We start from the raw sequence: 15466 nt of genomic DNA, 5'->3' as shown, positions 1-15466 counted from the left end.
AACAATTAAATGAGTACTTACTACTTACGTTCCTAAGTAAAAGCTCGTATGTATGTACCTAGGACACCTAGGTACATCATTTTGACAGTTCATAGACGATGTTTTCAAAGCGACGTGGTTAACGGAGGAGAGGGGAGTGGACACTGGACACCCTCTTTTATTTTTTTTTTCAAATTTGATGAAATTTTGATCACAAAATTTTTTAGAATTGGCGAGAAAAGTAAACCGCTGGTATTTTCATTCTTCTCGCAAAATTCCAACCTTCTACGTTGATGGGGTCGCGTGATGATTCTTAATTTTTTTTTCTCGGATACGATCAAATTTTGAGCACAAAATTTTTTGTAAGTGGTCAAAAAAGTAAATTCTGATATTTTTGTTTTTATCGCGAAATTTCAACCTACCTGCATTGATAGGTCGCACGATAATTTTTCATTTTTGTTGAATTTCACGTAGGTAGGTAATTTTCAGCACGGAATTTTTTGCAAGTGACCAAAAAACTAAATCGCTGGCATTTTCATTCTTCTCGCAAAATTTTAACCCACACTCGATAAATCGCGTAATAATTTTTCACTTTTGTTTCAAATTTAAAAATCTTTTGAAAGTGGTTTTTTAAAAAAAGTAAAATGGTTATTTCTAAGAAAACTCCGCTATTCTTCCCTTGGCCCTTGAATGGACGTTTCGTAATATGAAAAGGGGCCAAATCCGAGGAGTATAAAATTTTAAAAACTGCATGGCTTTTTCCGGTAATTTTGGCGAGAAACGTAGATTTTTTTAAAAATTTTGGCAGAACTGAACTGTTTTTGGACCGATCAAAATATTTGGAAAAATGTCGAAGGGGAGGACCGTGAATACGTGGAAAAATCTGGCGAAAATTTTACTGAAATTTTGTAATAGGGTAGCTAAGAAGCCCTACGTGTTATAGGGGGGAATAAATCCTTTACCTATGGTGGTGAGAATTAGAAATATTCCTTAGAAGGGGAATATCTCTAAGTACCTAGATAGCTCAGAAGGGTGGTAGTTTTCCTAAACTGCCCTATACATCATTTAAAAGTATATACCAAATAAATACGAATTCTGTAATATTTACAAGGTATATTTACAATTTTTTACATAAATTCATTGACCTACATGATCCTACATTTGTTTACGATAAAGGTCCCTAATGAATTCAAAACGAAGATAGATCTTACCATACGTGCGATGGTATAGATCAATGTAATTTTAATCATAGTCCAAAATCACAAGACTTCATCCTACCCCATCTCCGAAGGTGTAGGATTGCTAAATTTTGCTTAAACTAATTTTATTTACACGAGAAAACAACATTTAATTTAATCATCATAGATTACGACGCCTTGCTCGTAATCTATGCGAGGTGAATACAATATTAAAAGAAAGTAAGTGTATCCTGCTTACCACAAACTGTACGCGTTTTCCATCTCTTTCCTGGTGGCTCACCTAATACTACGAGCCGTCGATGGAACTTAACCAAATGAGACACATTTTAATTCTTTGCCCGTTTCGGTGATGTCCGGATACATCCCAAAACGTCAAAAAGGTACACTCGTTATTAACCGTGAATATTTCGGTTAATCTAGGTTGGATTGAAACATTATCCATCAAACGATGAGATGGGAAAAACGAAAGAACTTCTGCCATGAACTCCGAATAGATGTCCATGGCTTAAATTTTATCAAAGATGACGATAGAACTGACGTACGCGCGATGTCAGAGCCAAAGTCCGGAGACTAGATTTAGTTGCCGGAACCATGTCCGAAAGCATCCAAAAAACATCACAATCTCCTTGCTAGCAGCTTCGAGATCTGTATTATAAAGAGACTTGAGATGGTCAAATCCCTACCCCTATTTCTGGGGAACCAATAGCGTACTTGCTAAGTACACATAAATTAGACAATTTATGTGACTTTACTAATTAATGGCCAAAATCCCTATTTCGGCCTATAAACGTCAAAGGCTGTCAAGAACTGTCAAGGGCTCGCGAACCCTTTTACTTTTACGTTCGCCGACTCGCGGGTGCGGCCCTACATGCGCGAGTAGATCGCGAGTACCTCGAGTACTTAGCCTACCTAAAGAATTTACACACGTTCCCAACATTTCATTATAAGGGGTTCTTATTATATGCACTACCTTCGGCAGTGGGGCCAATCTGCCCTCTGTCAATTTCATCGGTTTTTATCAATTCTTCGCTGCGTTTTTATTGTGTTTGAATCAAGTTTCTAATTTCACAAATTTCACAATTTTTCGATTTTAGCAGTTTTTTGACCATGTTTTATGCAAATTTTTGAAATTAACGGAATCAGCTCGAATCGTTATTCGGGTTTAGCGAGTGCTTGAATTTTAAAAATTTGGGAGCTGATGAACATGACCCGAAATGAATTTCGTCCACATTAAAAAGGTCAAAAAAGTCAAAATAGGAATCAAATGGATGAAAAAAATTTTTGGTTGTGATTTTTACCTCGAAGGCGATTTTTAATAATTCTTCAAAAATCAAAAAGTGCACTTTGGTTCCTAAAATTTTAGCTAGCGATGTAGTTTTAAAAAATTTCTGCCAGTTGGGGTACCTACTACCTACTACCTACCTTCTTTATTGTTAGTGGTGTGGTCAACTTGAAATATATTAGGTAGGGAGAGTGAAACATGGATTTGAAAGGGCATTAAGTATGATAAATAAGTATCTACCTGTCGGATCAACGAACGTATTTTATTTTTCAAATACATACGTACAGTAACAAGAAACATAGCATTTACACAAAATTTCAATGAAAACAATTTAAATAATAATATAACATCCTCTAAAATATATGAGGTACGTAAATACGCGTACATTTAATAAGTATTAACTTTCAAAATGTAGGTAATAATTAGAAAGATGAAAAAGAAAAAAAAGGAAAATAGCGCGAAGCAATTTGGTCAGCGAAGGTGGGAACAATGAACATAATCCTCGTAATCACACGAGTGATGGTTATTGGTTAATACGATAGTAATAATACTGACTAGGTAACTATTCATATAAGACTGATTGTTGGATGAGGTGAGCTTTTGCTTATAAATAGGTCTAGGTACATACAATGTGTATGGGTAATTGGGTATATGTAGTGTAGTTCCTCAAAAATATCGATATCAGTTCGAGAAAAATGAAGCAGGATTAGTGTGGCTTACTTAACGCGTAAGTACCTATTTAATAAATTGCGACGAACGAAATGCATCGAAACCCTGTGTGAATGTAACTATCTGTATCTATTAGAGTATATGTATACGTATAGGTACTAGGTACCTACTAGGTAGGTACTAATTTTGGTTACAAGAATTGAGAATTTTCAAACGTTATAAATACTCGCAGTAATGAGGTGCTCTGCCTATGAATAACATAGGTACGTTATTAAATGGTCCGAGCAACACACGAGGACCAGAGATTGTAGAGTATTTTAAATAAATGAGATGGGGAAGGAGGAGAAGGAGGAAAAATGACAAGTTGCAAGTCGCATTGCTGAAGGTTTAAGGAGCGCTTTTCAAGTGTTCGCCAGTCAACTGGGAGATCGGCTTAGGAGGTGTGGTTTCTTCAGCTTCTTTGGGCCAGTGGTAGGTGGCTGGTAACGGGCAATCGTAATTGTAGTCGTACATTTGGCCTTCGATAAATGCTTTTTTGTCCGATGGTTCGGGATAGACCGATGCGATACCTGCCAAGTATCAAGTACGAGTATTTGTCGATGAGAAAAACATTCGGCGACATTTTAAAAATAGGTAATACATATAAGTAGGTATGCAGGTCTACTTGCTATCGTTAATCAGTAATCACACATACCTTTTTGATACGCGTAGTCGGCAATCCTGACTGCGATTTCTAAGGAACAACATTTGACTTTTTTCAAAGGCGGATACAGACTACCTTTGTCCAGATCTTCTTGGGTAACAAAATCAGCGACCGTCTGTGTAAAAATTCATATACTCGTACTTTTATAATGGACAAATTACGATGAGAATTATTCAAGGCAGGCGCAAGTTTTCGTTTATGTAATTTTGATGGAAATAATTTCTCAACAATTGCAATTTAGATCATTGTATTTAAAAGTACCCAGGTGGTAGCCCATATAATTTCCTAAATAAGGGAAAAGGGGGCATGTATGCGAGATTGGATAAGTACCTAATAGGTACCTATCTAGTTTTACCACCTGCCGCATTCATTGTACTTACCCTGCTATACCGAATACCCCCAGGTGAAATTTTCTAATTATTGAATGAATGAATGATAGAGACGACGAGACGCAAACACAGAATTTACTCTGAATTTTTGTAATTTGGGAAATTTGCAATTCATTTACCTATTTGAAATTTCGTAAGTAATACGCGAAGACAATGGAATGGAGATTCTGAAGAATGATTTGAAATATTGTACCTAATTTAGGAGCAATGCGAATTGCGAACACAGAAATCAATCCGAAATTTTGTAATACGAAAAATATATACCTACCCATGCAAACTACGAGTAACTCTGAAAAGCAATTTCATAATTTAGAGGCGACGAGAATTCAGAAAATTGATTTGAAATTTTGTCACTTTTAGGCAATGTGAATTAGGTATAGGTACCTGCGAAAATTGAGTACCTACTTACCTATCGAAGCGTGCAAAAGACAAACTCTATTCAAAAGGACCCGAAATGTCCAAAGTCACCGCGCGCAATAAAGAAAAAACCTACGAGTATGTGCCTACTGCCTAGCATGCCTACCTGTGCCGCGATAAGGAACAATTCTTCTGTAATATGATGGATTCCAGTGGCTATCACACCTAACGCCACACCAGGGAATATATAGGCGTTATTTCCTTGACCAGGTTGATAGGTATGGCCATTCATCTCGAATGGTGCAAACGGAGAACCGCTCGAAAAGATACAACGTCCCTTTAGAAAAGTATCGAGTCATTACCTCATTAGTCATTACGTAGGTATTTTCACAGCCTCGCAGTCGCAGGCGAACAGGAGCTGGTTAGCTATAGGTCTACTCGTATTTACCTCTGTATGCACGTACGCATCTTGAGAAGTACACTCGGCTTTACTAGTTGGATTACTTAAAGCGAAAATAATGGGTCTTTCGTTATTATCGGCCATAACTTTGAGTACTTCGGGAGTAAATGCTCCTCCCACAGCCGAAGCACCTAATGAAAAAAAAAAAAAAAAACCATTTTAAACGCGTCAGGTAAATTTGATCGTTTGTAACAAAAAAATATGTTTATTGTATGGGCGCTGTTTTCAGGTTCGAGTTGTTTCAGAATACTCGTAATAGCTTCTTTTACCTATACCTACTAACATATACGGTACTACATACGTATTACGTACCAATTAATACTGACGGTTTGACTTCTTTGACAATTTCGGCGAAATTTTTCATCACTGCGTGATCTTTGGCGTAGAATGCTTTATGACCTACGAGTAAATAATTGAGGAAAGTGAAACGTAGTACATAATATTACGATTCGACATCGAGATGAGGAAAAATCTGTCGTGAATTACGATGTACCTTCGAGTCGACCTTCGGGTCTACCTCGAGCTAATAAACCGTCGATATCCATCATCCAAATTTTATCTCTAGCGTCTTTGATGGAAGTACCCTCGGCTTGCATGGCTCTAACACACAGATCAGCGATACCGATAGCCGCCTTTGGCAAAGAAAGCACACAACAAAATGTACAAGAACGTAAAAATGCCTAATTAACGACAGTCGATAACGAACACGATTACCTCGCCAGCACCCAAAAATAAGAATTTATTATCCGAAATACGTTTATTGGTGATTCTCCTAGAGGTCAATAACCCAGCAACAGCCACCGAAGCGGTACCTTGGATGTCATCGTTGAAGGTACAATACTTATCACGATACTTGTCCAAAAATCTGAAGGCGTTGTGGTTACCGAAATCTTCGAACTGAAGGTTGCAAAAAAACAAAAAAAAAAAAAAACATCGAAACGTTATCGAGCGATCGGAAGTGGAGCTAGAGATGGAGAAAATAGCCTCGAAATTACATACGAGTATTCAGTAGGCCATATTCACCTGTATGAGAGTATTTTGACCATATCGTTTGACGACAGCTTTCATGAATTCGTCTATCAGTTCATCGTACTTCGGTCCCACGACTCGATTTTGACGTAATCCAATGTACAAAGGATCGTTCAGCAGTTTCTAAAAATCAAAAATTCGTCACGCATTTGCATTTCAATATTTGAGGTACCTAGATGAATGAGGCAAAGCTGCGAGCAAACAACCAGTGTGTTAAAGAGTTAGTCGAGGGAAGGGGTAACTTTTTTTTTATGAACATGCGATGGTGTTGGGGGGGGGGGAGAGGGACGAAAAGCCACGTAGCCAAAAATGAATTCGACGAGCACTGGGTACGCAATACGCATTGGATGGCAAAAAGTAGCTACCTAGGTGTAGGTATATTATTCGTTTATTTAGTTCGACTTTGAATCGCCTGTTAGGTAACTACACAACCTTTACCAACTTAAAATACGTATGTAGGTACTTGGAGCGAAACTTGCACGTACCTAAATTTGAAGTAGGTACCTACTACCTAGGTCAAACGAGAAACGCGATTTCCCAATTAAAAAATACCTAGATAATTTTTGAAGGGTGAGAGGGGCTGAATTCGCTGAAATACCTACATATGAAAACTGTTGAATCGAATTGAGAGCTATGATCAATAATTTCATGAAATGAGAAAATGCAGCGAGAGGTGTCTTACTCGTACGTGTTTCTCAGTCAGTGTCTGTCTGCTTTGAAATGCCTACGTACGAGTATACTTTCGCTGTAATTGCTCAATTTTGCAAGTTTAGCTTTGCAATGTTACATTAACGATAACGTCGTTAAAAAAAATACACGCTCGAATGATTTCATTGATTTCAGATCATTAAAGGACGTAATGTGAAAATTTCATCTTTAGGCAAATACTCGTACTCCTCATTTGTTTTGTACTCGTACCTATGTATGTACTTAAATTTGCTTCGATATAGGCCTTTTTGTTCTTAATATACGTAGCTAGCTTGCGCGACCTTACTTCCAGCAAAAATATTAATTTGTGAAAGGCTAAAGCTAAAGGCTTCGATGCGAATGGAAGTGATGATCCGAATCCAAAACCGGGTTGATATGACTTTGGAATGACCCTTAATCTGGCTAATTCAAATTTTATAAACGAATCGCCGCCGTCATCGTTTCCAGCAGATTTACAACGCCCCCCCTTCCAAATGTCGGCTGTCGTCAAAAACTTTCGAAATATGCATTTTGCTCGAAACATCTTTTGGACATAGTCTTTGAATTCGTTACACTATTCCGAAGTAAAATTATTCGAATCTATTTTTAGAATAGGTACCTATAGCTATATTATAGGTATCGATTTTAATTGCCGAGTGAAGTGAATCTAATGGTCTCTGTTTTTGTTACTTTGTTTCAGGTAACTGGTAAGCTCGACATTTTTCCATCGGATTAAACATGGCGGAAACGAGTAAGTTGTTTTCAGATTCGTATAGTAACTTACGTACTAGGTAGTTGGACTTTTTTTTTTACTCACGCAATTATTTGTAGGAACGATAATATTCGATACAACCACCCTCGTGTTCCTCTCTCCCAATTCCAGCTCGTAAAGTGCTAAAATTCGTTTGAACAAATTTTGCCTATCTCCTCGCACTTCTTAATGTACTCGTATATGTACGTTGAACCTCGTCAACTTATCACTTCCGATTCGGCTGAAATTTGGCTCACTGACAGTTCATGTCACCCACGCCCACGCCTCTGAACAAAATTTTCAGAACCCGAAGTTGATGTTTCCAATCGTGGCGAATTTTTCAAAATGGCCAAAATAGCCCATTTCTTGTAGGTAGATTTTCATAAAAATGATGAACCACGAGATGAAAATCTGAAATTTGGTTTGGATACCGAAGCCGACCTCCCGAATCGATCGCGATCATTTTCGAGATGTCCGAAGCCTTCAGCAGCAGAAATGAGTTTTTCTCCAGCACTCTGGAATCGCTTCAGAATGCGCTGTAATCAACTGCGGCCTGCGGCTAATGAAAATTTGCTTCCGAGGTGTTGGTGATATCATAACTTTCAATAAATCAAATACGAGTATCCAGGCAAATCGGACGTGACGAGTTTTGTGTGTAGTTGGTATTAAAAGCAAGGGGGCGGGGGTACCACCGGTGCGGGAGAATGTCCATTGTCCCTCAACCCCCCCCCCCCTCCGGACAGAAAAATTTAGACCAAAAATTGGGAATTTTGGGGAAAAATTGTGCGAGTTGAAAAAGTTGGGAAATTGGGAGAAAGTTGTACCTAAACAAATTGTGTAAGCGGGGAAAATCAAAGAATTACCTAAATCCGCGGGTTTTTACTCGTTGAATTTGCCCTATTATAGCTAGATTTTCAAAAGTTTTTGCCTTCGGTTCGTTCGAGCCAGATCATTTTCCTTTTCCTCTCTCCAAAACCTCCAGGCTGAGAGAGTAGAAAAATCAACTTCTCACATCAAAAAAGTCTCTCCAATCGCCGATGCATCATGATGCAACAGTCAAAATTGCTATGTAGAAAATCCCAGCTTGCGCCGAAGCATCAAAAATCAACCTAATTTCTCATTTTTGCCAAAATTGGTTGTTTTTGAAAATTGGGCACATATAAAAATGATGTCCTGAAAAAATGAAGAATTCTGAATTATGTGTATGTACCTATCGGGGTTCAACGATGGGCACGATTTTCTGAATGTTTTTTAATCGAAATTCTGAAGACCTCGGAAATAGGGATCCAATAGAATACGAATATACCTAGGTGAATAGATGTCAGAAGCCACCTTAATGTAGTGAACAGCTATACCTAATAGGTAAAAACTACACTACATATTATGTTAGGTACGCTAGTTTTGTTGCAAGTTATCGAGATAAATGAAGGGGAAAAACCTGCTAAATGAAGTAGCAGATGAGAATGAGAATTACAAAAACATTGTGACAATAAACGTGTGGACCTATCTATTATTATGTCGTTAAATTCAAGGCTTTTCATCGTGTGAAAAAAATTGCCAGCAACCTTCAGCGTTTGCGACGACGCGACGACGCAACCGTGTAATTTGTGAATTTTTTGTTCAAATATGTAGTAAAGAGGATACGCTAACGCTACATCAGCAATACATCGAATAGAATGGTACAGTAGTGGCAGTGGCTAACTGGCTACGGGACTAATTATTTCGTTATCTCGTCAATACGTTAAAATATATGTACTAGTGACGAGTAGTGACGACTCGACTCATGCAAATAATACGAGTACGGAGTACTGATTCTGCGGAACTGCTCTTGTTACGTCATTCCTCATTCGTTGGGCTAGGGCTGGCTGTACGCCGCGGTCGCACAATTTTATAGCTGGTAGGTAATTAGGCAAGAGTAAGTACGAAATACATATGTATACTCGTACTATGCACTAATCCTATTCACGTACACATGTGCGTAAAATTTTTTGTAATTATCGCGAAGCGACTGGCGCTCGCATTTTGTCGCGCGCGAAATATCGCATACCATATGCAACAACTCCTGCTGCTGCTCCTGCTCCTGCTCCTGCAGAGCAGCGAGCGAATAGCGATGTACTACTACTACTACTACCTACTAATTTTATGCGTGTAGTGTACTACATAAATGTAGATAGATATACTAGATACCTACTAAATATAGTATCCTAACCTATAGGTACTGATGGTAATTGGTAATTGGTAATTGGTAATATATGGTACATTACTTCATTGTTAGTTCCGACGTCAATGGTGATGGGTAAACATTGATGGGGTTTAATGCCAGCCAGAGCGGTGTACAGTGATAGTTTACCAACGGGAATACCCATTCCGCATGCTCCCAAATCGCCCAATCCCAAAATTCTTTCACCGTCTGTCACCACAATCGCTCGCACATCCGGTTCAGGCCTAACGTATCAACACAACACCACATATACGTAGACGTACGACGTACACCACCACTAATGTTAAATTTTAACCACATGCTATATACTTACTAATACCAATACTACCTAGTTAGTAGTTACGATTACGAGTAGGTATAAAAGTGTAATTTCACCAGTAGCAAACTAGCAATAGGCCCAAGTTAATTCATATTAATACTTACGAGTATAATGGACAACTATCGTGACGTAATTTTTTCATCGATTAATTTTCCTAATATGTACCTTACCTTACCTACCTGTACCTACCCATCTTCAAATTAAAGCCACCTAGTTTATCTTTTATCGATTCTACATTTATGTACTCGTATATAGCCAGTACCAGTGCCAGTGCCACATAGATAATCTGTTAATTTTTAATTCGTATAAACAATACGCTGATCCATGTGTATTGTGTGTATAATGTCTATAATATGCCGGCTATAGTCAATGGCATAAAATTTAGTTTGATCGACAATTTTTTTTTTTCACAATAATTATCTCGAATAGATAAGAAAGTTACACGAAGCAGACATCACATCAGGCTTCCATCGACTGAGTTATTTTACGTAGGTAGGTAGGTAGGTCTACGTAGGTACATTTATACATATTTAATAATCTATCCGCATGTAATGAAAAAATCGTCACCATAGTTCCCCATGCTTGGTGTGGAATCAAACAGATACATTAATTGGTTAGATTCGCACGTAAAAAAAGCAGAAAATTGTCTAGGTACTAGGTAACTATAACTGTACAGTTATGTCTGAAAATTTCTGGCTAAATTTCAAAATAATTATAACCCGGGAGGAATGAACTAATGTAATCACTTAATGAGTAGACTCTTTTCTCTTTCCATTTTTTGAATAGACAGGAGAAAGTTGACAATTTACGTATTATTATCATTTTACATTCCACCACTCCCTCCCTCCCTCCCTCCCTCATCAACAATGATGTTGGAAGAGTATTTGATTAAAATTTCAGTTTTCAGGTAGGCACCTATAACCTACAGCAAGTCGTTTAGTGACCCTTATACTAGGGTGTACTTATCTTATTTATGTACATACCTACCTATTATGTAGGGTGAGAAAATCACGCTATGAAATTTTCAGCCCCCTCGGTGATCGCTACGCTCGAGCTAATTTGCTTTTTATTTTAAAATTAAAAAATTCATATTTAGACCCGCAAAAATCCAAAACACGAAACGCGAATTTTTTAGTGCATGGGTAGTCATCTTACTATATACATAATACTCGTATAAATATGATATCAATCGGCAAAATTGGTACTTTTTCTTTCTATCAGTCGGCAGATTTTCGAATCTCTTCCCCCTCTCCCTCTCAAAGAAGCTCTATACAGTTTCGTCCCTAGAAATGGGGCCAAATTATGTACCTATATTTGCACTGAGCCCGCATTGGCTCTCGACGGCCTTGCTTCTACTCCCTGGATTGTTGGATTTTATGAGAAAATAATACGTGTAATTCCTTATTCTTTGAAATTTGTTCAGAGAGCCTCCCTTCTCGCTCGCGCTGGTAGAAAAAAATCGAATAAATTAAGAATCCATTTTTAAGAACCCCCTCCCCCCTCTCGCAGGTACGTTGGTCCTTTTTACTCCTAGCTTTTCCACGAAACTCCTCGAGTTGTGTTTATTAGCAGCCAAAATTTGTGGTGCCAAAGCGCATTTTTGATTTTAGACGAATTTTTAGAAATCAGATTTGGTCCAAAAATGGCGAAAAAATCAAATTTCCAAAATTGAAGTAGAATTTAGAAACGTAAAAATCCCGAGTCAATTTGAACGACTTTGGGACAGTTTGAGCACTTCTGGACCTGGACCCTGCACCAGATTTTTGAATGTTGCAATTCCCACAGAATTTTACCCAGTGAAGTTGATCAGCTGAAATTTACATAAAATATCCGAGTCGATTGGAAGTAATTTCAAGCAATCAGGGTTAACTATACGTTCCAAAGTTGAACCGAACGAATTTTATGGCATTTTTTTTTCGAAAACTGAGCCAACTGAGGTTTCTATGCAAAAAATTCTGGAGGTTCTAGGATGGTTTGAAATCATCTTCTGTCGACTCGACTTCTTGAAATTAGCTGGTACCTATGTATAAGGTGAATTTTTGTTTTCAGACTTTACTGGCAATGAGAAAATGTTTGAATGGAAATTTCCACTTTCAAAATTCTGCTGGAGATTCCAAAACTACTCGAAGGGGGTCTAAAATAGGGAAAATGAATACCCAGTTTCAGCGTATTCGGTCAATTCTGTAAAAAGATGATTTTTTTTTTGTTCATTTTTGTCCCGAAAATGATGTTTAAAATCAAAAATGCACTCGGTCTTCTGATACGTATTTTAGTCAAGGTACTGTATTTTTGTACGTGCTCTTTCGATTTAGCAATGTCTAGCTCTGGTTCAAACAATTTATGAAATTTTGACTTTTTTGATTTGGAGGGCTTAAGCTTCTTCTTTTCGTCATATTATGCGGGAGGGACGAATTTTATTTTTTCAATTTTCCTTTTTTTGAGAAGTGGGAGAGGGGAGAGGGTTCCACGCATTACCTAATTGCCGGGAGATTAAAATTCTCCGCCATTTTTTTGTTATTGTTTTCAAGAAAACCAGCAAACTCAAAAGCATGAAGGTGAAAACATCTGCCAAAAAGTTTTTCGCAATTCAAAAAAAAAACACAAAACAAAAAATGTAAAGATATCCCTATTCAAAATAAAAGAGAAATTTGAATGCGAGAAAGAAACACAGAAATCTAGTGGTCATTTCATCGAATAGTATATTACACAACGAGGGCCGAAAAAGTGATTTTGGAAGAGGGTGAGGTTTGTGACCCGAACGAAGTGAGGGGAACAACTCACACGAGTTCAAAATCACTTTTTCTCCGAGTTTAGTGAAGTAATTTTTCCTGAACGAGGGTGGAAAGTACTTATTTTTACATCCGAGCGATTCTCGCGAGGTTGGAAAAGTAGTACTTTTCACCCCTAGATAGGAAAAGTTGATTCTTTTTTTAGAAAGAGTCGAATTTTTGCTAAAATTTCAGTTGATGGCTTGAATTTATTTTTGAATTCTCATAAAATTTTGAATTTCTACCCACTGTTTTTTGCTATAATTTTTAAAAATCCTGTTATTTTTTCATCAAGTACATGCAACCCCTCAGTATTTTATCTCTGCCTTGCTTTCTACCCCCCCCCCCCGCAACCACCTACCTTGAAAATAAAAATCGATCAACTATAAATTGATGAACATACTTACTCAGCCGCGTATACCTATAGGTAGGTAGGTATAACTTTAATAATACGTATTTATGCGTAAAAATTACGCACCATAAAACGTGTTAGGTAAATGAGGTTGAAATTAAAAATTTGAAAAAAAATCCGAGAATTGCCCAGGTTGTTATGCTTACAGGTAGAGGTACAAATAATGTAGTAAGGAAATTAACATGCTGATTCTTACGTCGAATCGTATCGATAAGTACACTATTTACACGTTTAGCAGCCGCGTCTTGGTTCAATTTGTTGTTTACTGTACATACGACTACGAGTACTTACCAATTTTTCAATAAATCGAAACAATGTCCTTTATCGTGTATCGTAATAAATAATCCACGGGGTCGACGGTAAATCAAGCCAAATTTCTGACAGGCCAAACCCACAGTGGGGGTGTACACGATCGGCATCAAAGTATCCACATTTTCCGATAACAGTCTGAAAAACAAACGTTCGTTTCGATCCTGCCAACATCCATAGGTAGGTAGGTAGTTGGTTAGTTGGAATTAATAACGTTTAAGGAACCGAAAGATTTGGTTCGACGAACGAGGAACGACGATACGTAGGTAAGTATTTTGAAATTAGATTACTTGTAATTCGGACAAATACAGGAATTTATTCAAATCTTCGTGGTACTTCATGACGCTGAAATGGCATACTTCGAGTTGCTGAGCTTGCGTTTTGAAACAAGGAGGCATCAGACCGTGAATACCTAACGCTTGACGTTCTTCCAAAGTGAACGCTAAACCCTACAAAAGGCGAATGTTTAATCGTTACTCGTTAGTTTTAGAAATGGCAAATGGCTCGTTGTCACTTGTCAGTGGCAATGGCAATGGCAGTGGCAGTGGCTCACTGCTCACTCGACGAAGTAAAAAGAGCAATTTTCAAGTGAAGTGATATTCGTATTAGTGAAAGCCGAAAGGCGAAACTGCGAAAGGATACCTTTACCTACCTTATTAAGACGAGGATCTCGTATGTGATCGATTCCTTGAACCATAGAAGGGCATATTATATCGCCGGTCACTTCGTGGTAGTGTTTTTGCTGATTCAGTAGAGTGCTGACGGCTACGCATAGCTTTCGAATATTTGCTGGTAAAGCGTTACTTTGAACTACCGCCGCCATTACGAAAGCTTTAGGTACCTACGAGTATAAAAACAAAACACGAGCAAATATTTATAAACTTTTTTGGTCGCTTTTACGCGGATTTAAACGTTAAATATTCGTATATATATACACGTACGTATGTAGATCCGTGTTGCGGAACTGTATTCTTACTGATAAGCTGCCAAGTTCGTAAATATGTGTACTTATGGTGAATTGGTGACTTTCAGAATGTTTCAACACGATGTTTTCATTTTTTTCTTATTTTTTATTTATCGATCCAAAACTAGCTACGAGCGAAATTCTGGCACTGGAAATAAAGTGTTGGATTATTATTACCTATACTACCTAGTAGGCATTGCGATTCGAAATTGTGCACCTACATCATTTAATATAAAATCCAAGTAGGTATACATTCTAAGCACCACCTTTAGATGTACTAAACAATTTCAGCGGATAAATAAACTGAGAGTGAGATTATATGTACGAGTACTACGTAAATACTTACGTTATTTTAGGAAGAAGTTGTTTTTTTAAATATCAAAAATGGTTTAGAAAATGAAAATATATATTACGAATATCGATCCGTGTACTGTACATGGCAACACACGACCGGTCTCCAAGTATTTTAAAACACTACCTAAGCGTAAGCCCTAAATAGTAAACAAAAATAATGAAATTGAATCCTTGAATCGCGTTTCGCGTTATTCGAGTTGCCAGCTGTCGCCAGAGTAAACGAACGAATGAATTCACTGAACGTTGTGAATCTGTGCTCGAATCGAGCGAACTGCGAACGAATTTCGAGTACCTACCTACTGTTGGTCCGCTGAGGGCTGAGGCGCTGACCAAGCGCAAGCTTACTTTTTATTTTTTATTTTTTTTACTACATAGCACATAGCAATTTATTCTTATTCCATAATTAGATTGCCATTAACGCAAACCATCGATATTCGATACCCCTTTAATCTATTACCTACCTACCTATTGATACGTGATGGATACGTGCGTATAAAATTAAATTAAATAAAAACGCTGGCCTCTCGGTTCTCGCCTCTCGGTTCAATTTTATGATGATATTTTGGAATACATTTATTTTATTTTTTACCGGAGCGATAACTCGTGGAAAATAA

At 37.7% G+C, this 15466-nt stretch overlaps 1 protein-coding gene across 3 annotated transcripts; it reads right to left on the bottom strand.

Annotated features, from left to right (window-relative positions):
• Nucleotides 1–2703: 2703 nt before the first annotated feature.
• LOC135839890 (NADP-dependent malic enzyme-like) lies at nt 2704–15002 on the bottom strand. 3 transcript variants are annotated; one of them, XM_065356142.1, is made up of 15 exons: nt 14845–14997; nt 14720–14775; nt 14476–14646; nt 14187–14375; nt 13825–13983; nt 13517–13698; nt 9770–9950; nt 6062–6190; nt 5753–5935; nt 5532–5670; nt 5351–5437; nt 5027–5169; nt 4745–4915; nt 3824–3947; nt 2704–3698 (listed from the first exon to the last, which is right to left on the bottom strand). In XM_065356142.1, the coding sequence occupies exons 4-15, from the start codon at nt 14355–14357 to the stop codon at nt 3517–3519; spliced, it is 1851 nt and encodes a 616-aa protein (XP_065212214.1). In that variant the 5' UTR covers nt 14358–14375; nt 14476–14646; nt 14720–14775; nt 14845–14997; the 3' UTR covers nt 2704–3516. The 3 variants fall into 3 exon arrangements, with proteins under 3 accessions (XP_065212214.1, XP_065212215.1, XP_065212213.1); XM_065356143.1 differs by lacking the exon at nt 14720–14775 and having other exon boundaries at nt 14470–14646; nt 14845–15002; XM_065356141.1 differs by lacking the exon at nt 14720–14775 and having other exon boundaries at nt 14845–15002.
• Between the last annotated feature and the right edge of the window lie 464 nt (nt 15003–15466).

The sequence above is a fragment of the Planococcus citri genome, chromosome 3 (genome assembly GCF_950023065.1).
Source record: "Planococcus citri chromosome 3, ihPlaCitr1.1, whole genome shotgun sequence".
Lineage (NCBI taxonomy): Eukaryota > Metazoa > Arthropoda > Insecta > Hemiptera > Pseudococcidae > Planococcus > Planococcus citri.
This window is presented reverse-complemented; position numbering and strand designations above follow the sequence as displayed.

Excerpts from the sequence above, each read along its gene's own strand:
- LOC135839890 (XM_065356143.1), bottom strand. The coding sequence starts at position 14,357 with ATGGCGGCGGTAGTTCAAAGTAACGCTTTACCAGCAAATATTCGAAAG. Across the intron at positions 9,951-13,516 it reads TTCGATTTATTGAAAAATTG|GCCTGAACCGGATGTGCGAG; the intron begins GTAAGTACTCGT and ends TTGATACGTTAG. Across the intron at positions 3,948-4,744 it reads TGTTCCTTATCGCGGCACAG|ACGGTCGCTGATTTTGTTAC; the intron begins GTAGGCATGCTA and ends ATTTTTACACAG.